The sequence below is a fragment of the Armigeres subalbatus genome, chromosome 1, assembly GCF_024139115.2.
Source record: "Armigeres subalbatus isolate Guangzhou_Male chromosome 1, GZ_Asu_2, whole genome shotgun sequence".
Classification (NCBI taxonomy): Eukaryota; Metazoa; Arthropoda; class Insecta; order Diptera; family Culicidae; genus Armigeres; species Armigeres subalbatus.
The window spans coordinates 66,737,362-66,762,121 of record NC_085139.1 but is presented as its reverse complement, the minus strand read 5'-3'; the positions used below and the strand labels follow the sequence as shown (position 1 = coordinate 66,762,121).

Below are 24,760 nucleotides of genomic sequence, written 5' to 3'. Positions count from 1 at the left end.
CTGGCCAGCAGTTTTGTACATAGGTACATGACTTTAAAGGCGTGCGCCGCCGCGCAACGCTGCCAACGTTTTGCCTCAGCGCGCCGCCGTTAAAAAAATGTCACGCTGATTAAAATTTGAAGAAGTCCGTAGAATTTTCCGTGGAAAATCCGAAGATTTTTTCTATTGAAATCCAAAAATATGTGTTTTTGAAATAGAATTTTTGAACGGAGAAGGGTCGTTTGGCCATTTTGCCGAAAGCCACAACTTATCAAACATTGGAATTGAGAACAGCTAAAATTGTTTGTTAGTAAAGCTGAAAGTTGTTTGGCTTTATGTGTCGCTTGACCAAACAAACCCAAACAATCTAGTCTAAAATTATTTTGCCGAAAATGTCATTTAGTCGACCCTTTGGCTGGAAAAAACAATTGGCCGAAATGATCGTGTGGCATAAAGGGTCATTTGACGGTAACGGGCATTCGGCTGAATTGGTATTTTTTCCAAAAATGCCGTTTGGCAGAAATGTTTTTTTTAGAAAGGGCATTTTCGGGACTTTTGTTTTACTTAAATCCGTTTATTTTTTATTTTCGTTTGTTACATTATTTTTAACATTGGCCACATTTGGCCACTTGACGCTTCATCTTGGGGACTCAAGTAACCGGTAATGAATAGCTTTTTTGAATAGCTCGGATAACCCTTAGAGAAGGCTGATGGGTCGATAACTTTTGGGGGAGGAAGGATCCTTCCCAAGCTTACGGATGGGGATGACTTTCGCTGACTTCCAGGACGATGGGAAGTAGCTGAGCCGGAGACACTGATTAAAGATCAGCGAGAGGTGCTTGAAGGACGGAGCACTCATGTGTTTGAGGTCGAGATTCAGGCTGCTGTCGCAGCCTGGGGCCTTCATGTTTTTCGATGATTTGATTTAGACCGTCAATTCGCCAGCTGAGATCTCCAACTCCTCCGAGAAGTCGTTGGGAATAAGATGGATGTTTTTAGCATGCTCATTAACGGCTGCTTCGTATGGACTGACGGTGTTCTGTCCAAGATTGTGTGTGCTGACGAAGTGACGACCTGTTTCAGAAACCTTCTCTGCAGGAATTATCAAGCGATCTTCAGAGCCATTGCTGTCTAATGGGATCAAAGGTGTAATGGGTCGAGGCTTAGATTTTAGATTTTTTGTTAGCTTCCAGAACGGCTTAGCACAGTCTGGGAGAGCGCGGATCTTATTAGAAAATTCACTATTTCTGAGGTTTTATTTTGGTCATGTGGTCTGAGGATTCATTTTGGTCATGCGATTGTACCGAGCCTTAAGCGCAGGCATCCCAGTACGTTGGTACTGCCTGCGAGTGACATTTCGCAGCGGATCAAATCTTTGGTGAGTAAATCAATGTTGGTTGATTTGTTTGGTTCCGTTTTGATTGCAGCGACTGTTGCCCCAGTCTTGGTGCTTGGCATTCAGGTCGCCGGCAATGATGAACTTACCTTGTCTCCGCGTAAGTTTGATGATGTCCCTCCGAAGGGCCGATGATCCGTCGCAAGCTTTAGCTTGAGTTGGGCAGTACGCTGCGATGAGCGTGATTGTGCCGACAGAGACAGTAACCTCCACACCGATGACCACAACGATGTGCAGCTGGAAGCTTGGCAGCAGGCGACAGTTGATGTTGTAGCGAAGAGCGATGGCCACACCACATCCCCTGATCGGCCGGTCGAGTCGCACGATGCGAAAGTCCGGGATGTTGATGTTCACCCCCGGTTTAAGGTGCGTTTCGGTGATGAACGCCAAGTCTATTGTCTTCTCCTCAAGGAAATCGTTCAGCTCAATTGTTTTGCTCTTTAGGGAGCAAACGTTCCAGTTGCCCAGGCCCACCCTAGCAGCCATTTTCAATGATGAATATACTAAGAGTGAAGACCTGGTCGAAGCGGGTTTTGCAGCCGCGCAGCCGAGTGGTGAGCTGAGCGAAGATCGGCATCAGTTGCTCCGGAGTGTTTACTGCTTTGCTTTCCCCTTCGTTTTTGATGTGATACCTCCGATACCTCCGCTATTGTCCTGACCTCCTGATTTGCAATACGTTCGAGCACTTTAGTTTTCTTAAAATTGAGAAGGTGTCCTTCATTCATCATTGCTAATATGAATTGATAAGCCAAATTTCGGATTCCTCTTTTTACAGTCATTCTTATGTTCTGCAATCCGTACCTCTATCATTCGTTTCGTTTGGCCGATGTAGACCTTCCCATCGTCTGTCGCACAAGGTATAGAGTACACTACGTTTTTCTGTTTGCCTGGTGGTATTACATCATTCAGCTTATTGAAAATCGTGTGTTTGATTTTATTTTGTGGTCTGGAGGCTAGTACCACATTATTGCGTTGAAGAATTTTCTTCAGTTTTTCGTTCAGGCTTGGGTACATATTAGGGTGGCTCAAAAAACACTTTTTCAAATTTTACGATGGACCGCCCTCTTATTCGATTTTAATTGATGCCCTGATTCTCTGGACAAAATTTTAGCCAAATCAGTCAACGTTTGGACGGTGCTAAACTCGTTGGAAGTTTATATGTAAAAATGTATGCAGAAACATCCAAAAACAGTGATTTGCAGTTGGACGGCATAATTTACAATCAAGAACCATGATACTAATTCAGTTCTTGTAGAATTAAATACAGAATGTTATGCTGAAAACCGCGAGAAGATTAGAGTTTATTACGCAAAGATATTAGCATTTTACTGGAGTGCTGAAGGGATGAATTTATTTATTTTCAAAGGTAAAAGAAACGAGAGAAATGCTAATAACTTAGCCGGGCAAACTCTAATCTTCTCGCGGTTTTCTGCATAACATTCTGTATTAAATTTTCCAAGATCTGAATGAGTATCATAGTTCTTCATCGTAAGCAGTGTAGTCCAGCTGCAATTTACTATTTTTGGATGTTTCTGCATACATTTTTTCATATAAACTTCCAACGAGTTTAGCACTGCCCAAACGTTGACCGATTTGGCTGAAATTTTGTCCAGAGCATCAGGGCATCAAATAGAACCGAATAAGAGGGCGGCCCATTAAAAAAATTGCAAAAAGTTTTTCCCATACTAATTTGAGCCACCCTAGTACATATGGAGCCATTACAAATTTTTGTATTTGATCGGGAGCCTTGGATTTTTCTAGGGAGTTGTAATGCTTACGGATACGCTGTTCTTTTAACCTGTTCACAAACCACATCGAATAATTATTTTTCATAAGAATTTGAGTGGCTTGTTTTAAGGTTTGTACCCGTTTTTCTCCGGGGGTAAATTTTATCGCGCGATCGATTAGCGCGATTGCCTTATGTTGCTTGTGTTAGAATGGGCTTTTAGAATATTGAAATCTATATACCTTCCATTTGGACTTTTCGGCAGTCATGAAGTTGTTATTTCATTGGTTTGCCGTTCCAAAATCATGTCAAAAACTTTATTTATAGGTATTCCACATCAAAAATCAAAGGGAAAGTAAAGCAGTAAACCTTCAGCGAGAATGTGGGAATTTTAACTTCATATACAAAGGACTGTTGTATCGACTGGGTGGCGAACTGCATACGACGAGTGTAAACACGAACAACAACGACGACGCAATAAACGAAATGGGGTGTTGACTGACGGGAAGACTAAACTTGGGAGGGAAATTCGGATTAGTGTAATTTGACTGACCAAGCTGAAAGGTTACATCCAGCACGTTGTAAGTTTGTTTAAAAAATGTATGTTAATGAAAACTGTTAATTGTTTAAATAAATGTGTGCGAGAAAAGCCAATCTAGCAGATTAATTAATTAGTAAGTGCGCGGTGATTAGCACAAACAATACAAAATGAGTACGTTAGGCATAAGGACGATAGGCATAAGTACGTTAGGCATAAAATGACCCAAAAAACAGCCCATGACATAAGGAAGGCAGAATCATGCCAAAGGTCCATTATGCCTAACGTACATTATGCTTATCATCCGTTGTGACTTATCATCGTGGACACCAAGCAGGAAGGACCAGAACAGTTGCTGTAGCGGAACATTGAAGAACCCCGCCAACAATTGAACGTATAGCTAGAAGTGTGGAGAAGGTAAGAGGTTGTTAGTTAAGAAAGTGGGAGAGAAGGTACCTGTGTGTAGATTTGAATAAAGTGGGTAAAAATTGCTAAACGGAGTTCAAGTGAGTTCTTGGTCGCGAAAGAATCAAGCGCGAATGCCGACCCTAATCCGGAGATGGCAAGTTCGATTCTCGGTCCGGTCTAGAATGTTTCGGCTTGGAAACATTCTCGACTCCCTGGGCATAGTGTATCCCTTGTACTTGCCACACAAGATACATACTCTTAGGATGGTTCAAAAAATCGATTTTGCTCCACAGTGATTATCTGTTTATTAACCATGTTCTGAGTGCCCTCTGAAAATTTGAGCTCATTTGGGTTAAAACTGATTTAGCACAAGCCGTTTCAAGTTTGCATGCAAATTAGTATGGGGAAATTTATTTTTTCATTATACTGTTAATGACGCTTCCCCATCAAGCGCATGTTAAAAGAAACCCTACATAGCTAAAAGGAAAACTCAACAGCTTTCACTCAGTGAAAACCGCATCTCAATGAATCGTTCCAATAATTAGTAATCGAATTTAATTTATACCGTGGTTTTCTGGACCTAATTGCATAACTCATCTACAGGCAACATTGCTGCTCGTAGGGCGAAAGATAGCACACACAAATTCAGGCTACTATGCTGCACTGCACTTTTCAGTGATGCCCTCAAAGAAGTTTAACGATCATGACTAAAGATTCGCAACCTGTCTTAAAATCGATTACTAATTATTGGGACGATTATTCAACATGCGGATTCCGTTGGGTGAAAGCTGTTGAGTATCCCTTTCAGCTATGTAGGTTTTCTTTTTACCTGCACTCAATGGGGAAACGTCATTAACAGTATAATGAAAAAAAAATTTCCCCATACTAATTTGCATGCAAACTTGAAAAGGATTGTTCTAAATCAGTTTTAACCCAAATGAGTTCAAATTTTCAGAGGACACTCAGAACATGGTAAACAATCAGATGAGCACTGTGGAGCAAAATCGATTTTTTGAACCACCCTAACTCATGCAATGGCAAGCTTTCAATTAATAACTGAAGGAGTGCTAATAGAATACTAAGTTGAAATGCAGGCCAAGTTTGTGGAAAGTTATCATGGAGGCTTCCCACGGTACACAGCGGAACCGAACTTAACTCCCGGCGGGGTATTTCGGACTCGATCAGTGGACGAACAACAAGCCGATTTGCTCTCCGCAGTGGTCGTTTATTTACTATTTACATACATACAATAAACAACAACAACATACATAGGGCTGGTGAGGGATGACAAACATCGCAAACATATATTAGACTGTAATTAGGAAAGCTTTGATCACCGCGTGACTTTATCGAAATTAATTTATTGGCTTTTTTCGGTGATAATTATACTACTCAAAGCCTGTCTTGGTACAGTGATCACCACGTCACTATCCAAGCCGTTCCTGGGTGGACGTTTGAAATGAATAGAAACAGCGATTTCAACAATGTTTGTTATCTCATATGGCCCTCTGCTAATCTTCAGTTTCTATTCATTTCGCACTTACCGCTCGCTTGCGGTGTCAATCGAATCTGTATCTTCATTACTTTCATCTACTCCCTTTCGCTTTGAGTAGTATAATTATCACCGAAAAAAGCCAATAAATTAATTTCGATATATTAGACTGGCCCAACATTCAACAAAGTTCCAGTTGGAATGTAGAGCCATTGATTCTTGTCAACTATGGAATCGTTCAATCGTTGGGTAGTAATCGATTCAAAATTTATCGCTTATCACAACGCTGAATCAATTAATTGAAGTAATTGATTAATTTGCGACACCTGTACGGGATTATGTAACACTTAGAGGGGGGGGAGGTAGGTTTGAGCAAAGTGTGACGATCCATACAAATTTTTCAGATGATTCATACAAAAAGTGTGGGGATGAAAATGCCCAATTTTTGCGTTACGTAATGGATCTTCCCTAATCATATCATGATTAAAAAACGTTCGTGTACGCGCACTGATTTTTGCGGATAGCGAAATTTACTGTTTGGCGGATATATGTATCTAACGGTATTCTATAATCCCATGCACATTTTTTTTTAAATTTCTGTGAATAGTCTTCACCAATTTCAACCAGAATTCATACAATTCCTGGAAACTCCGCCAGGAGTTCCGGATGAATTCCTGGAAGAGCTTCCGGAGGAATTCCTGAAGGAACTTGCGGAGGAGTTCCTGAAGAAATTTTCGGAGGAATTCCTGGAGGAGCTTCCGGAGGAATTCTAAGAGGAACTTCCGGAGCAATTCCTGGAAGAGCTTCCGGAGGGATTTTTGAAAGAACATCTGGAGGAATTCCTGAAGGATCTTCCGGAGGAATTTCTGATGGATCTTCCGGACGAACTCTTGAAGGAACTTCTGGAGGAATTCCTGAAAGAACTCCAAAGGAATGCTTGGAGGAAATTCCGGAGGAATTCCTGAAGGAGCTTCAGAAAGTATCCCAGAAGGATTGTCTGGAGGAATTCATGAGCGAATCTCCAGATGAATTCCTGGAAGAGTGCTTAAAATATTCCCGCAAGAATTACCAAAATGATTCATAACGAAGGAATTCTTTGAAAAAACAAAAATATGCAGGAATTCCTGGAAGCAAAGATATTTAAGTACAAGATAGTCCACTCCTCTATATCCCATATCGCCATTTGGCGAACAGGCTGTTCCGACAGCGGCGCTAATTTGAACTCCATCAAAAAGCTCCAACCCTCCCCCCAGAAGAAAGACATTTCGGTGACGAGAAAAAGTGACGGTGACGAGCTCACTTTCAAATCGACTTCTATAAAAAACATTCTTCATGCCTGCCGTATCCTAACGGAACTATCAATTTTATACTTTCGCCTCTAATTGTATCATGAACATGTACGTTTAAGTTTGGAAGATGATATTAGCATTTCCATATCATTCTTAATTTGCTGTTTTTATTCGAGAATTGCCGCGCGTCGACGCAATTTGATACGTGCCGCGCCACAGTGAGTAAAATCTGAGCGCCAACGCGCGTCGACGCAATAAGTTCGACCGCAAGCTGTAAAAGCGCTGGAATCGCTGTTCGCCTGTTTTTCATGAGAGTGGGCTATATTGTTAATATATAATATTTGCTGGAAGATTCAAGAAAGAATTACTGATGGAATTTCTGACTGAATTCCCGAAGGAAGGTTTTTTTTTAGGAAAGATTCTTGATTCTCCCCAAATAATCAAGGCCCATATATTTCCTTTCAAATAATATACTCTTAAGGGGTTATTGAAAGAAGTCTATATGGAATTCAATTAAAAAAAATCCATATGGAAATGAATTTCATAAAAAAAAAACTAGGTATTATTTATTCGATATTTTTCAAATATACTTTTCTGGCAATTCTTACCGGATTTTCTGTAAGGGTTTCATGGAGAATTCCCAAACTGATTCCATCCACCAACCTAATTTAGGACACAATCTGTGGAGCAATTCCTAAATGAACTTCTGGATAACTTCCCAAACAATTTTCCAAAGTTTTTTTTAGACTTATTCTAGACAACAGTACTGGTTTACCTTCATTTAAAACTACATAAAATATTACCGAATAAACGGATTTCAACGCGCATTTTTATTGAATGAACCAACCGTTTTGTTTTAATTTACTTTCCTGCATGTTTATTCCACCCCGTTCCACTCTTATGGTTTTGACAATTGAAGTAGGTACAGTTGTATTGGTGAAGCTGATGCGAAACTGTCAAACAACTTGAAACTAGTTCCAACCTAGGTTGTAACTTTTTAAAAACGAATTCGACATAAGTTGCACACCGTTTCTTTACTTTTGGCTGTTCTCCCTTTCAAATAGGTTAACCGCTGCCTTGAAAACACATTTCTCCATACGGGTAAGGGTCGTTTGGCTGAAACCCATTCGACCGAAAACCAAGGATCGTTTGACCGGAAGTGTCATTAGGCCGAAAGGATCATTTGGCCGAAAGAGTTGTGTGGCCGGAAGGGTCGTTTGGCCGAAATGTTCATTAAGCCGAAAGGGTCACTTCATGCTCCTTCATTTTTTACAGTTAGAAGTGAGAAATGAGGAATGAGAATTGAAACGTCTCTCTTCTTACTCCCAATTTCTCACTTTTCAAATGACCCATTCGGCCAAATGATACTTTCGGCCAAATGGCCCTTTCGGCCTAATGATTCTTTCGGCCAAACGACCCTTGGCTTTCGGCCGGATGGTATTTTTAGTAAAGTCCCTTTCCGGTAAAATGACCCTTTCGGCCAAATGACCCTTTCACCCAAATTTCCCTTTCGGTCTAATGGCCCTTTCGGCCATATGACCCTTCAGGACAAACGACCTTTTCGGTCAAATGACCCTTTCGGCCAAACGACCCTTTCGAAAAAATATCCTTTTCAGCCAAATGAGCCTTTCGGCCAAATGACCCTTTCGGCCAATAACTCTTTTGGACAAACGACCCTTTCGGCCAAATGACTTTCGGATTAGTAGTTTTCGGCCAAATGGCTTTCTGCCGAATGGGTTTCGGCCAAATGATGCTTCCACGTATTGCCAAAAATTTTATTCTGCCGAAACCCATCTGGCTATCTGGTTGAAATTGACAAACGGTCGAAAAAAGTCGTTTGGTCGAAATAGTGGCCTTCAGCTAATTGTGGTTTTCGACTAAATGGCTCTTTCTTCTTCGGGAGTGCATCTGCATTCCGAGCTAACTCCGATCTCTTTGAAGCCTGATCTTCGTCCAGAGAGTTGACGATCCGACGGGTTAAACGGCTGGGACAATCTGTTGGTGATCTTGTAACCGATACACATTTAATCAATCAGCACTTCCGCAGTTGTTAACTGCGTGGTTTCTAAGCCATGTGGACATTTTTGCATCTGTCTATCATGAGGCTAAACCACGATGTCTATCATGAGGCTAAACCACATGATTACAATTATTTTATTTCATTTAGTTTTATTTCAAGCTCTCAGAGAAACATTTGGGTTATGTGGAACGACTTAAATAGGTATCTTAGAAACGTATGCTCACCAGAATCTAACTGTTTCCTCAAATAGATTGCAAAAGTCTAATTGAGGAAACAGTTAGATCAACACTTTACAACACACGATGACGGTCATTTCTAATTTATGCTCGTGAAGAGTATGTTTAGTTATTGATTGATTAGTTTTGATTCAAATAAACGGAATTCTTTTTGAGCTTTTTTTATTGACACTATACGAACCGATGATCGTATATTGAAGAAAATCTTTTCGGTGACTACTTGTTGTGAAGACAAATACAGTGAACTCTTTCATACTAGATATTGAGGAGACCATCGAAAAATACTACGAAGAAACCGATTCACATCGAGCTACAGAACATCGAGTGAAGAAGAGTATGTCGTATCTAAGTAAAAGTAACGAGCCACTTTTTTCAGAAACAATTGTGGCGAAAATTGGCACGGTTTCCAGAAGAGTCGAAATTTGTAAAAGCTTTATGCACATTAACCATCGGAGGGAAAATCTTATTGTAAAACTATGAGTAGTCCCGCTTTTGACAACGGGAATAAAATAAAATTTGAGTATAAAGAAGACAATTTTACAATTTTACTCAGTCACTAAGCAGATGAAAGTTAGAATGAACAAACTTCCCAAACTGTTTTTCATGTAGTGGACCTTTATTTCCATCAATGTTTATGAATACTCCACAGGTAACAGCATACCATTAGACCCCCATTCCATCCCCAAAACTTTTATGGCTCCTGATTTCGTTCGGAATCACTTTCGGTGCACATATTCAATTCGACCTCCTGGGACCAGTCCGTCACCGTAGGGCGGTGGCACGGTGTGTCACGCCAGCAGCCATATCCGCACAAAGCTCATCCGTCTTTTTCTCGTCACCGAAATGTCTTTCTTCTGGGGGGAGGGTTGAAGCTTTTTGATGGAGTTTTCAAAGAAAAGGATTGAAGCGGCAACCGAGACCGTCGCGGAATTGTGTCACGTCTTGGCAATCGATTTCTTTCCGACATACCTTCCAGAAAAGTCGAGGGTAAACGGTGATGGTGAAGATTTTGTGAGATGTGTTGTTGAGAAACGCGGTCGTGGCAAAAATAAATAATAAAATCATTCTAGGAGAACGTATCTCGTTTGAGGTGATTTTCTGAAAGAAGAATTGAAGAAAAATGATGTTTTTTTCGAAACCCATTGATTCGGTTGAAAGCAAGTTAATAATAAGAATTCAGTTCTTGTTTGATTTTTTTAAAGGTCCCATCAACTGTAGCATGATTTTCACGGTAACAAAACTATGTAAAAATATTTTCAACAATTACTTTCAAGTTCATAGACAGTTTAATTTCGATTCACTATATTCAAATCACTTTTTATTCACCTGTCGACTTCGAGTCAAGTACGAGACACTGAAGACGGCCTTACTGTTGAGGTCGAAATACGTATCTGTCAGGATACAATTAAGTGGTGGAATTCAATGGGATTGTTTAAACTCGTCTTATGACAGGTGAAAACATTCCACTAAAAAGCTCAAAATAATTTTCTTATCACTTTTTATTGTAAATTCTATGCAAGTTTAAAATCAGTTCTATTCATTTTCAGCTTCATTTCAGCTCCAATCCATTTAGCTCCGATTGCTTTCCAGTTCCATTCCAGTGTGTTTAAGATTCATTCTCAGTTCTATTCAAGTTCTATTTGAGTCCCATTATAGATCTATTTCAACTCCACTCCAGTCCCATTTAAATTTCAATTCCGTTCCATTCTCTTTCCATTCATTTAAGTTCCTATTCTGCCCCAGCACAATTTTTAGTAATTTGCAATTCCAATCTACTTCATTTCTTATGTTCAGTTTGATTTTTTTCATTTGTCCTTTCTTTGATGCTTTTCCACTCCATTCATTATTTGAGCCTATTATAAAAATTCAAAATATTTCAATTAAGAAAATCAAACAATTTTGCCGAGCTGTCAAATTCAATTTGTGTCCTGAAATCCGTACCCATTTTAATAGAATCAAACGCCAAGCAATCAGCTTCCTATTTTTTTTTCTCCGCTCCCGTGTCGCCCTTGGCCAATATCAATCGCACATCCCCCGATGACAATTCAATTTCATCCGACAAAATGTGGCTGCAACTCGATCAGGCTTCAATCCCATTTACAGCGTTCGAAAAATGAAATTTGTTTACACTGCATCCGCCACCTCCCGAAATCGATCCAGCTTGGTGGTGGCGAGAGTAGTAGTTGCTTCTCCGTACTCCGAGTGATAGTGTGCAAGCATCCATCCATGGGAAAATTTGAAATTTTTTGTTCGGTATCACTTTGGCGGAATACACTTCACTATATTGCAAGTAGCAACTATTGGTGTATCACAACAAAAAAGGAACATCACGAGTGGATATCACAAAATTTAATCAGCTCTATTTGATGCGATTTGTGAAAAATCGAAAATGGCGAGAGAGGGTGTGTGTAGTTCTATTGTTGTGCAAGTTTGTATTTAATTTGAACGTAACAAGCTTTCCAACTCAATTCAATTCAGTGGAATCGAAAGTGGTTGAGCTCTGAATGTAACTAAGCTTATTCTTGGTCATAAGATTGGTCTAAAATTCTACAGTGTGTTATTCTTCCATTTACTTCCACTATTAACTTTTTTATGTATCAACAAGCAGATACGTATTTCGTTTCCTACTTGGAAACTTCTTTCAGTGACGCTGAAGAAGTTTCCAAGTAGGAAACGAAATACGTATCTGCTTGTTGATACATAAAAAAGTTAATAGTGGAAGTAAATGGAAGAATAATAGTCTTTTAACCTTGTAGCATTTCCCCTAAGACGCTCTAAAATAATTAATCTACAGTGTGGATTCTACACTGCACTGGGAGCATTTTATGTTGAATCAGAAGATGACAGTTGTGAATCCTCCTTGAGAATTCATTCATTTTCATTTATTTAGTTAACATCTAAACAGATAACACTGAATCAACAATTTGACGCCACAATACACGGTTCGAGGCCGCATCTCTCCATCCTCGGATACGCCCCACGCTCGCCAAGTCGTTCTGCACCTGGTCTGCCCATCTCGCTCGCTGCGCTCCACGCCGTCTCGTAACTGACGGATCGGAAGCGAACACCATCTTTGCAGGGTTGCTGTCCGGCATTCTTGCAACATGTCCTCCCCATCGTACCCTTCCGGCTTTAGCTACCTTCTGGATACTGGGTTCGCCGTAGAGTTGGGCGAGCTCATGGTTTATTCTTCGCCGCCACACACCGTCTTCTTGCACACCGCCAAAGATGGTCCTAAGCACCCGTCTCTCGAATACTCCGAGTGCTTGCAAGTCCTCCTCGAGCATTGTCCATGTTTCTTGTCCGTAGAGGACAACCGGTCTTATAAGCGTCTTGTACATGACACATTTGGTGCGGTGGCGAATCTTTTTCGACCGCAGTTTCTTCTGGAGCCTGTAGTAGGCCCGACTTCCACAGATGATGCGCCTTCGTATTTCACGACTAACGTTGTTGTCAGCCGTTAGCAAGGATCCGAGGTAGACGAATTCCTCGACCACCTCGAAGGTATCCCCGTCTATCGTAACACTGCTTCCCAGGCGGGCCCTGTCGCGCTCGGTTCCGCCCACAAGCATGTACTTTGTCTTTGACGCATTCACCACCAGTCCAACTTTTGTTGCTTCACGTTTCAGGCGGGTGTACAGTTCTGCCACCTTTGCAAATGTTCGGCCGAAAATGTCCATGTTATCCGCGAAGCAAATAAATTGACTGGATCTGTTGAAAATCGTACCCCGGCTGTTACAACCGGATCTCCGCATGACACCTTCTAGCGCAATGTTGAACAACAGGCACGAAAGTCCATCACCTTGTCTTAGTCCCCGGCGCGATTCGAACGAACTGGAGTGTTCGCCCGAAATCTTCACACAGCTTTGCACACCATCCACCGTTGCTTTGATCAGTCTGGTAAGCTTCCCAGGGAAGCTGTTCTCGTCCATAATTTTCCATAGCTCTACGCGGTCTATACTGTCGTATGCCGCCTTGAAATCAACGAACAGGTGGTGCGTTGGGACCTGGTATTCACGGCATTTTTGAAGGATTTGCCGTACAGTAAAGATCTTGTCCGTTGTCGAGCGGCCGTCAACGAAGCCGGCTTGATAGCTACCCACGAACTCATTCACTAATGGTGACAGACGACGGAAGATGATCTGGGATATCACTTTGTAGGCGGCATTAAGGATGGTGATCGCTCGAAAGTTCTCACACTCCAGTTTGTCGCCTTTCTTGTAGATGGGGCATATAACCCCTTCCTTCCACTCCTCCGGTAGCTGTTCGGTTTCCCAGATTCTGACTATCAGTTTGTACAGGCAAGTGGCCAGCTTTTCCGGGCCCATCTTGATGAGCTCAGCTCCGATACCATCCTTACCAGCTGCTTTATTGGTCTTTAGCTGTTGAATGGCATCCTTAACTTCCCTCAAGGTGGGGGCTGGTTGGCTTCCATCGTCCGCTGAACTGACGTAGTCATCTCCTCCGCTGCCTTGACTTTCACTGCCTGTACTCTCAGCGCCATTCAGATGTTCCTCGTAGTGCTGCTTCCACCTTTCGATCACCACACGTTCGTCCGTCAAGATGCTCCCATCCTTATCCGGGCACATTTCGGCTCGCGGCACGAAGCCTTTGCGGGATGCGTTGTGCTTCTGATAGAACTTGCGTGTATCTTGAGAACGGCACAGCTGTTCCATCTGCTCGCACTTCGCTTCTTCCAGGCGGCGTTTCTTCTCCTGAAAAAGGCGGGTCTGATGTCTCCGCTTCCGTCTATAACGTTCCACGTTCTGCCGGGTACCTTGCTGCAGCGCGACCGCCCGCGCTGCGTCCTTCTCCTCCAGAATCTGTCTGCACTCTTCGTCGAACCAATCGTTCCGTCGACTTCGACCCATATACCCGACGTTGTTCTCCGCTGCGTCGTTAATGGCTGCTTTAACTGTACTCCAGCAGTCCTCAAGAGGGGCCCCATCGAGCTCACCCTCTTCCGGCAACGCTGCCTCGAGATGCTGCGCGTATGCAGTGGCGACATCAAGTTGCTTCAGTCGCTCTAGGTCGTACCGCGGCGGTCGTCGGTACCGAACATTGTTGATGACGGATAGTTTTAGTCGCAGTTTAACCATCACCAGATAGTGGTCAGAGTCGATGTTAGCGCCACGATATGTCCTGACGTCGATAATGTCGGAGAAGTGCCGTCCATCAACCAGAACGTGGTCGATTTGTGATTCTGTCTGCAGTGGTGATCTCCAGGTGTACCGATACGGGAGGCTGTGTTGGAAGTAGGTGCTGCGAATGGCCATATTCTTGGAGGCGGCGAAATCAATTAGTCGTAGGCCGTTTTCGTTCGTCAGCCGGTGAGCGCTGAACTTTCCAATAGTCGGTCTAAACTCCTCCTCTTGGCCAACCTGAGCGTTCAAATCTTCTATGATGATTTTGACATCGTGGCTTGGGCAGCTGTCGTACTCACGTTCCAGCAGCGCGTAGAATGCGTCCTTATCATCATCAGTGCTTCCGGAGTGTGGGCTATGGACGTTGATTATGCTGAAGTTGAAGAACCGGCCTTTGATCCTCAACCTGCACATTCTTTCATTGATCGGCCACCACCCGATCACGCGCCTTTGCATATCGCCCATCACTATGAAAGCTGTTCCCAGCTCGTGTGTGTTGCCGCAGCTCTGGTAGATGGTATGATTACCTCTAAACGTTCGCACCATTGATCCCTTCCAACAAACCTCCTGCAGTGCTACGATGCCGAATCCACGGTCCTTGAGCACATCGGCGAGTATGCGTGTGCTCCCGATGAAGTTGAGAGATTTGCAGTTCCACGAACCGAGTTTCCAATCGCTAGTCTCTTTTCGTCGCAGTGGTCTTCGCCGATGGTTCCGGTCCGTACTCTCTTGTTGATTGTTCGTTGCTTATGATTTTTTAAAGGCTGGCTTGCAGGGCCTGACACCAAACCCCCTAAATTTCCGGAGGACCATTCCTCCTTATTTCCGGTGGACCATGGTGTACAGTTTCACTTAAAGTCCCTCGCTGGCACTCGGACGATGATCAGCCGCCCCTAACGGAGAGGAGCAAACCCCCCCTTTACTGTCAGCATACGACCATAGTTCCCACCGGGGTTGGTTACCCGATCTTCCCTAAGGTTGCTCGTATCCCGGCCAGCACCGCGGGGAGGTAGGGATAGGAGTTGCTGGGTAAGAGGCTAAGGACCGCGAGATGGGGTCTATTTTATTCCTTCAGGTACGCGAAGTACCAATGGTACGCTTTACCCAGCATTTGCCGTGCCATTCCTTTAGAATTAAATTATTGAAATCAGTGAACTTGAGCGTTTCAGCTGGTCCATTGGCTGACCAGTCGCACCTTCTGCAGGCATTACACTAAGGGCGTTGTGGCGGGAAAGACTCTTTATGCAAACTAATTTTTCAGAGCAGGGTATTCGATAACGGCAGCTTAAAACTACAATTTATTTCAATTAGCTTTAGTTACTCGTTCAAATTATTCTACATACATTTATAGTTTCATTTTTAACTCTCCTTTTGCAGATTTAACCGGCTTTTTTTACATTTCTTTATTAAAGAGCACGGCGTGTTCAGTAGAACAATATTATCACAAAAAAATGAGCATGGCTAAAATTTCAACTACGTGAAAATATAGCTTCTTATCTTTCATTTCCTGGGTATTTTAAAAAAAATCTACCGGGGGGTCCCGAACAACTTTTTTTTCCTTTCCAAATGGAACCTGCATTCTAATCTATTACCAGCTGCCAGTCACGAGTCCCTCACGAGTTGACTCGTCATTTATTTGTTTAACTATTTTTCATGAATTAAATGCAAGGAATGAATATTCTTCATGTTCTTTTATTTTGAACCTAATTTAAAAGGCTCAAATATGGAAAAGCATGACGGAGCCAAAATTATTAAGTTCAACATTTGGCTAGCAAACATACTGCTTCGCAAGGGTTGAACCCACTAATATTTTTAGCAGTGTTTGTTTAGTTTCAATTTTATACTTTTTGAATTTAAATGAAAATTAGCGAAATTCGTAGAAATTATTCCAGATAATTGAGAAATTTCAAATTGATTGTTTGAGCTCAAAAAACGACAGGATTCCGACATTCAAGACATAACGATTTCTGAAAACCTAATGATTATTTATAACATTTCCAAGATAATATAAAACTATTTTAACCTACCGAGATAAGCATGCCAAGACCATGCTGCAGGTGGCTGAGTTGTCATCCCGGTTCGGTCTAGCTAGGAAATGTTTAGGTTGGACATTTCCTCGGCATTTCTATGTGGGATGGTTTTATAAAGATATTTTTGGTTTTGAAAGTAAGGAATACATTTTATTTAAGCTTTTCTAAATTACGCTTCTGATCATTGTTGAGCTAGATTTTTTCCACTAGATAGATGAATAAAAGTAAAGCTCATCGATTACTTCAAAGTCTGGTGGTTATACCAAGAGTCATGAAAATAGGTGTCTTTTTAGAAGAAGATGCATTTGATGCATAGGGCAGGAGATTGATTTTCGTTTACTGGTTAACTTTTCTGAACTCTTAGGCAATCAGCACGATTTTTGTGTCTAAAAATTCAAGCTCTTCTCCAAAAACTTCTAAAACTTCCCCGGGTTCTGATCATCCAGGTTTTGTGTTTGCGTTTTATGTTGGTGGTATTCGGCTTGACCAAATAATTGAACGTTATTGAAAGTGATTGCCAAAAGCAAAATAGCAATAATGCGACAACACAATGAAAAGTGGACTAATTTTTAAATTGGTAATGAATTTCGAGTGAAAATAATCGTTTCGAATGAGTATTTCTCCAAGCTCACGCAGTGCAATATCATAGAAAGTTGCATGTTTGCCACAACATTTGTAGTAAAATGAATTTGCTTGTCTGGATGAATCACTCGTTCCCATCAACTATGCATCGCAGCGATATGATCTCTAGGACAAAATACAGTACATATTTTTAAGTTTTTTTTTACCCATGTCACTTTTTGTTGAAATTAGAAGAGATTTTATTTTAAACTAAAAGCTAGATATTTACTTACATTTTTGCCTTTATTGTGCACTTAGCATGACTCATCTTGCGCTCATCTGTTTACCGTATATCAATTGAAATCTGATTTCTATTTGAATGAGGTATTAAGGATTTCTATGAGCATGTTGGATAGTTTTTAGTGATAAATTGAAGTTACACAATCAAAAATACGACAGAAAAAAAAGTGTAAAAAGTGAATTATGTGTATCTACATTACTTTTCCTTCTTTGTTTTGGCATTACATTCCCCACTAAGGCATTGCCGACTCACAGTTGAGTGTTCAATCAGCACTTCCACAGTTATTAACTGCGAGGTTTCTAAGCCAAGTTACCATTTTTTAACCATCAAATTTACCACCAAAGTTTCAATTTTGGTATATATTTGGGAAAGAATTGGGTGTATATGTGCATAAGATGACGATGCAGAGCATAATCTCCATCCAAGCCTTTCTTAGCTGTTAGCAGGGGATAACATAAATATATCGAGTTCGGCTTCGTCATGCACTTTGACGCTTGAGCTCCAACAAACTATTAATTTAGACTATAACTTGGTAATTTCGATACCCCTGAGTTTATATACAATTATTGGAATAAAAAAATCCAGGAATCTCATTTTAAATGGGACGCGATAAATAATAATCGTTAGTCTTCCAACTACAAAGATCCGTTTCAGGGTTCGTGTTCGAGACCCCTCGGTAGATTTTTTCAAATAGTCACGAAATGAAAGCTTAAGAGCTATATTTGTGACGTAAAGCTATATTTCACGTAGTGAAAGTTTTGGCGATTCTCATTTTTTGTCATAAAGGTCCCCCATACACACGCCGTGAAGAGGCTTGCAACCCTAGGCTGGCTCACCTCTGGATTTAACCGGCTGAGATTCATCAACGCATTTTAAATGTTATAATTCGAAAACTTCCTCTGTAATCATGGTTTGTGTTAAAAATAATTTAAATCCGAACAGACAGTTGACCACATTCTATCAAATCTACTTACTACTACCACCACTTACTACCACAGCATTAACGTCGTTAGTAATCGAAAGGTATGTTGTGCGCCAACTCGTGTAAAAAGTGTTCGAAGGTGCGTACATACCCCGTCTCCATAATACGGGTAAGGGTTTCACTGCTCCACATGAACTGGCCTGAACCTCCAGCACCGCCAGCTTAGTTACAGGACACCGGAACTCTCCCTTCGACGTTCGCACCAAAGCTTGCCGTATCCTGCCGTCAGCCCCCCCAGGACAAACGTCTACTACCATGCTCCGAATACAGTTCTACCTTGCGCTCTCATCTGCTATGTACATCATCTCCATAGAAAGGCGGTCAAGACCTGCGTTCCTTTGAAGCTATTGCGCAGTGCTTCCGCCTCATTCGTGTGTGGAACTCCTCTGTTACTGATCGTCTCGTCACCTTTCAGAAAATGGTTTGATGTTAGAGCCTTGCCTGCGTCACTTTGACCCATGTACGTTAAAGGACGAGCGTTTATGAGGTCCTCTGCTTCAGCCAACGTTGTCAGCAGCTTTTCATCCGTCAACCGTCTTCCGACGTTGAACACAGCTATCGCCGCTTTCACTGATCGTACTAATCTCTCCCAGACTCCGCCCATGTGTGGTGCACTAGGCCGGTTGAAGTTCCAGCACGTCTTCACACTCTTTATCGGTCGCTTGTACCATCAGATTACTCAGTCCCATGTGCCGTTATTCGACAAGAATTCAATCGGCTTTCTCCTGCGACAAACAAATCGCCTGATTGCCAGCAAACAGACTTGCGTTGTCAGGTTGTGTGTCACTTCAAGATAGACTGCTCTTGTGGTCAGGCATGTGAACAGACATGTCCATCGTTTTTCTGTTGGCTTCATACCGGGAGTTATCAGAGCTGCCGGAGCTTGGGCCATCTTTGGTACCCTCAGTTAACTTTTTTTGACCTTTCACCAAACACACGCTCTAGAAACTGGCTTCAGTGAGACCCTAAGATTCGGTATACAAAAACGATGGCGAACTATGTCTCTGCATTTGCATGGGCAGCTTGACGATGTTAGTTATCCAAAAACTTCTTTTCGTGATCGGGTGTTTCTTTGGCAAAATCACCGGAAACCTTAAATCGAATGGCTGCTCTGCGCCATGCACAACATGTCTTGTTCATCAAAAAACGGACTAACGTCGTGGAAATCGCTGCTTCTTTCCAGTGCATGCCACTCTGGAAACAGAAGAACCCTGTTCTTCACTTTAATTTCCCCTTCAAACTGCGCCAACTGTGCTACCCGTCACAAATATGCTTCTGCTCGTTGATATTCTTCCCGTTGGAGTGGAGCTGGTACCGCCGGTATGGCTCTCTTCACTTTACCCTCGCCGGGGCAGGTAGTGCTTCGATCGGCAATCTGTCCTTCTTTCTTCTGCAGATTAAGATGAACCGATGCTGTTGTTCTAACAAGCACTGTCCATAACGAAATTCTATCCGTTTCTACTACCGAATTCGCGATTGTTACACCATGGAATAGATGACACGCACGAATTTCCTCGGGTGGGTTCGATTCTACGGCATTCTTCTGCTACCAATGCTCCTCAGACTGATACAAAAACTGCGGTCCATGGACGGACTGCTCGAGTTCAGACTGCTTCTCTTCTTCCACTGTTGAGGAACCGACTTGCCCTTCTATACCTTCGATAAATTTCCTGGCTCTCCAACACTTGAAGGGATTATTTTTGGTGGCGCAATTCAATTGCCTTCCAATTGCCAATTGTCTGCCAATCAAGGACACTTTTCTCACGAACAAATCAACACACACGCGACATTTTAGGCACAACACTACATTTATTTATAGGAATAACTTCACTAACATATTTATTTATTACATTTAATTTAACATTGAACTTAGGGCTATACAAAAAAACGGATAAAATTGACCTCGCGCGGATCCTCCACACACGGTAGGTGGGTTGTTTACTTGCAACTGAAATCTTAATTCTAATCGTCATCACACGACCTCGATCGGCGCGGTGCGATGATATATCTCGGGCTCTGAGAGAGTCAGCTCCTTCTCTTACTGCTATATTGCCATCGGCAGTGAAATTCACCACCATCCTAGCCTTACGATATATCTACATACATAGCACTGTACCTACGAGATCGTTCTGCTATCAGTTGAGCTGCGTGTTATCTGCTGTTCGACTGGTATGGCAGAGGAAACAATTGAATGCGCTGCTGCAAATTCGTTCCATATTTTCATATATAGGTCACAGCAGTGCACTCTGATTCCAGGGTTGTAGCCAGGTGGGTTGTGCCACTCCTAAACATCCTCAGCCACCCAGAAATTTCCGATTTCTGAAAGAAAAAAGAACAGAATCCTCTTCTGGACGGGACGAAATAAAATAGACTGAACGAATGCTGTCCAGGCTTATGCTTGATGCTGCCGATCTTCAATTGGTGTTGGTAGAAGACATAGTTTCTCAACTGCCCGTTTCATCAATCCGGTGGAAGTTTTAAGCGTGACGACACGAACTACTCCGTCATTCCCAGGATGTAATTGAAGGATTCTTGCCATCTTCCACTTCATAGGCGGTAGATTATCATCTCGTATGACCACAAGTTTTCCTACTTCTATTTTGACCGCCGGCTTCCAGCGTTTGGACCTACCCTGTAACTGACACAGATACTCTCTTCTCCACCTCTTCCAAAAATCCTGCAGCATTCGTTGTATTAGCTGATATTGACTCAGTCGATTTAACGGTACTGCTTCTAAATTTGGTTCAGGTAGCGATTGTATTGAGGAACCGACCAGAAAATGGCCTGGGGTTAGTGGTTCAAGATCGCAAGGATCATCAGACATCGGCGTTAGTGGTCTAGAATTAAGACACCCTTCAATTTGAACCAAAAGGGTATTGAAGTCTTCAGGAGACATTAGTGTTTCTCCAATCACCTTGATCAGGTGATTCTTCGCCGAACGAACCGCCGCTTCCCACAGCCCTCCGAAATGTGGTGCACTGGGCGGACTGAAGTGCCAGTGGGCCAATGGTCCTCTTCTGCACATTCCTTGCTCACTTTATCTCGATGATCTGAGTTCTGCAACAGTTTCAGAAAATCCTTCATTAGATTCCTAGCACCGACGAAATTTGTACCGTTGTCGGAATAAATATCCCGACATCTTCCTCTTCTGCTGATAAAGCGATGCAGTGCTTGCAGGAACCGATCTGTGCTCAAATCTGACACTAGCTCCAAATGGACCGCTTTAGTGCAGAGGCATATAAAAACCGCCACGTATACCTTCACCACTGGTCGTCGAGGGGCGGGTCTCACATAAAAGGGACCAAAATAGTCCACACCGGTCTGTGAAAATGGCCTGGACACGGTGACTCTCGGGACAGGCAGCTCTCCCATAAACTGCTGTATCGGTGTTGGTTTAGCACGAAAGCATTTTAGACATTGGTGAACGATGTTCCGTGCCACACTCCTTCCGCCCATCGGCCAGAATCTTAGACGGACGACTCCGAGTAGCAACTGCGGCCCTGCGTGTAGAAGTTGTAAGTGGTAGTGCTTCAAAATCATCCTGGTGAGTTTATGTCGAGCAGGAAGAACCATCGGATGTTTTGTAGCTTCCCGTTCTGCTGAGTTACTCAATCGCCCTCCGATTCGGATGACTTGGTCCTCGGAAATACGTGGGTTGAACCACCGAAGTGGAGATTTCCTCGAAACAGTGTTTCCCCTGGATAGTGCCTTCCACTCATCAGCAAAAACCTCCTGCTGGATGCGTCGAACGATCACAAATTCCGCTTCTCTGAGCTCTTGGGCCGATAGAAATTCTGCCGGTGTTCTATTTTGAGAATTATTCTTTAGAAGCTTCATAAGACGCAACCAGATAGCTGTCCTCCGGATCAGGTCTGAATACGAAGCAAATTTCTCCAAATACCAATCGTTGAAATCGGCGTTCGCCGAAACAGCGCAAACTGCTGCACGCCGCCTTTCTTTCTCTGCTTCTTCTGAGCTTGATGAGCATGAAGCCGCTGGCCAGTGGTCTGAAGGTTCTTTCAACCAATCTGGTCCCTCCCACCAGAAAGCATTATCTAGGATATCCTTCGGTGAGATACCTCTTGAGATCAAATCCGCCGCGTTCTCCTTACCAGAAACATGCCGCCATGATGATGATTCTGCGATACTCTGGATTTTCGCGACTCTATTCGCGACGAAAGTGGTCCAGTTATTTGGTGAGGCTTGTATCCACCGCAGAACGCATGTTGAATCAACCCAGAAGAATGGTTGAGCTGGAGTTCGAATCGAATCTCGAACCTTCTCGTATAACTGCGTCACCAGCAACGCACCACACAGTTCCAGCCTTGGAATAGACTGTGTCTTCAAGGGTGCAACCATGGATTTGGATGACAGCATCCGAACCACGACCCTTCCTTCTGAATCGTGGCTCCTAATATAGACGCATCCACCAAAGGCCTTGGTAGAAGCATCGGAGAAGCAATGCAACTCGATCAATGTTGCTCTTGGAACCATGACGCAACGATCGATGCGAATATTGTTAAGCAACGGGAGCTCTTCATGGTATTTTCGCCACATCTCACCTACCGTCGAAGGTAGTGGTTGATCCCAACCCAGTGCTTGGTCTTCATTCCGGATCTTCCACAGGAGCTGCATAATAATCTTGCCCGTTGTGATCGCTGCACCTAGAAGTCCTAGAGGATCGAACAAACTAGCGATCACTGACAAAACTTGCCGTTTGGTTGGCTGCGTCACTGAATTCCAAGTTGGAATGGAAAACTGGAACCTCAGTTGATCGGATATCGGCAACCAAGTCAAACCCAGCGTCTTAACAGCAGGATTCGGATCCAAGTCAATTCCTTCCGCCACACAGATCGCCAGATTTTCTGCGGAAACACCTTGCAGCACCGTCTGATGATTGGATGCCCATTTCCGTAGTTTGAAGCCTCCCTTTGACATCAACTCGTTGAGTTCCTGACATAGATTACGTGCGGCATCCTCCGTATCCGCGCCCGTGATTACGTCATCCATATACGTATCCTCCGTGGTTGCCCTCGCAGCCATTGGGTACTGCCCTCCTTCATCCATCGCTAGCTGGTTCAACGTACGTGTTGCGAGAAAAGGCGCCGGCTTTGTCCCGTACGTCACAGTATTGAGCTCGTACACGCCCACGGGATCTGTTGGGTCGAAACGCCACAAAATACATTGCAAAGACCGATCAACCTCAACCAAGAAGACTTGCCGGAACATCTTCTCCACATCGGCCACCAGCATGATTTGCCTCACTCGACTTCGAAGCATGATCGATCGTAAGTCCTCCTGTACAATCGGTCCTACTAGAAGTGTGTCATTCAGCGAGACACCGGACGACGTCTTACACGATGCGTCAAACACAACACGGACCTTTGTAGTTGTGCTAGCTTCCTTAAAGACAGGGTGATGCGGCAGATAGCATCGTTTCACGAGATTTCCTGCTTCCTCCACCTTCGACATGTGTCCCAATTGGATATACTCCGCCATGAACTGATGGTATTGCTCCCGCAAACTGGCATCCTTCGCCAATCTGCGTTCCGTGCCTTGAAGCCGCCGGAATGCGATGTCCCGTGACTCGCCCAACCTGGAAACTGCGTCTTCATCCTTTGGCAGCGAAATGCAGTACCGCCCGTCGGGTTCCCTACGAACCGACTTCCGAAAGTTGTCCTCGCACAATTTTTCCTCAGATGAAAGCACCTTGGAATTTCCAACTTCTTCACTAGCCCAAAACCGTGCGACTAGCTCCTCTAATACCTTTGTAGTTGCCGTACTACAGTTGATGCGTAGGCCTTGTGTGGGGTTTAGCAGGCCTCCGCAGACCACCCATCCGAACACCGAATCGTTTAGTGTCGGTGGAATTCTTCGACCAGACTCGAAGAAATCGAAAAAGGATTCGATACCCAGTACCATGTCCACTGAACTTGGACTAAAAAATGTGGGATCTGCCAGTTTTATCCCATTGGGCATCGACCATCCTTGTGTATTCACCCTTGCCGTAGGTAAGTCCACCGTAACCTTTGGGAGGACGAGGAAATTCATATTCCGCGAGTAAGCCGTAACTCGCGAACGGACCAATGCAGTGATCTGATGCTTCACTCTCGTAGCAGCATGTCCAATGCCCAGTACCGAGATCTCAACATTCTCTCGGTGTGACCTGAGGCGTTGACTCAATCGTTCGGCGATGAAATTACTCTCGGAGCCGGAATCCAAAAGAGCACGAGCCGGAAACTGACTACCCTCGTCATCTTCCACGATAACGACCGCCGTAGCCAGCAAAACCTTGGAGGAGAATTGATGGGTAGAACCGGACACTGTTGCATCGGTGGCTGCCATGTTAACCACCTGGGAGGATGAAGGAACGGGTGCATCACCAGATTCCGTTCGTGGAGGATTGTTGTTGCCAGCAGCAGCGACAATCTTAGGTGAACGATCCTTCCGCTGCTTGAAGCATACCATTGTATGATGACGACCATTACAGTTACGACACCTGTATTTGGACGTACAGTCTGTCGCTATGTGACCCGATCTGAAGCAGTTTCTACACAGGGAGTTCGTTCTTAACACTGCATCTCTTTCTCGCACGGACATCCGTAGGAATGAAGAACATTGGTATAGAGGATGGTTCTCCTTGCACGCCACACATCGT

General features: G+C 43.4%; 1 protein-coding gene across 1 annotated transcript; it reads right to left on the bottom strand.

Moving 5' to 3' along the window:
• Positions 1–1,366: 1,366 nt before the first annotated feature.
• LOC134206228 (uncharacterized) lies at positions 1,367–24,570 on the bottom strand. The gene is made up of 3 exons (XM_062681915.1): positions 22,381–24,570; positions 3,930–4,039; positions 1,367–1,619 (listed from the first exon to the last, which is right to left on the bottom strand). Exons 1-3 carry the CDS (start codon positions 24,568–24,570, stop codon positions 1,367–1,369), a joined length of 2,553 nt encoding a protein of 850 aa, XP_062537899.1.
• Between the last annotated feature and the right edge of the window lie 190 nt (positions 24,571–24,760).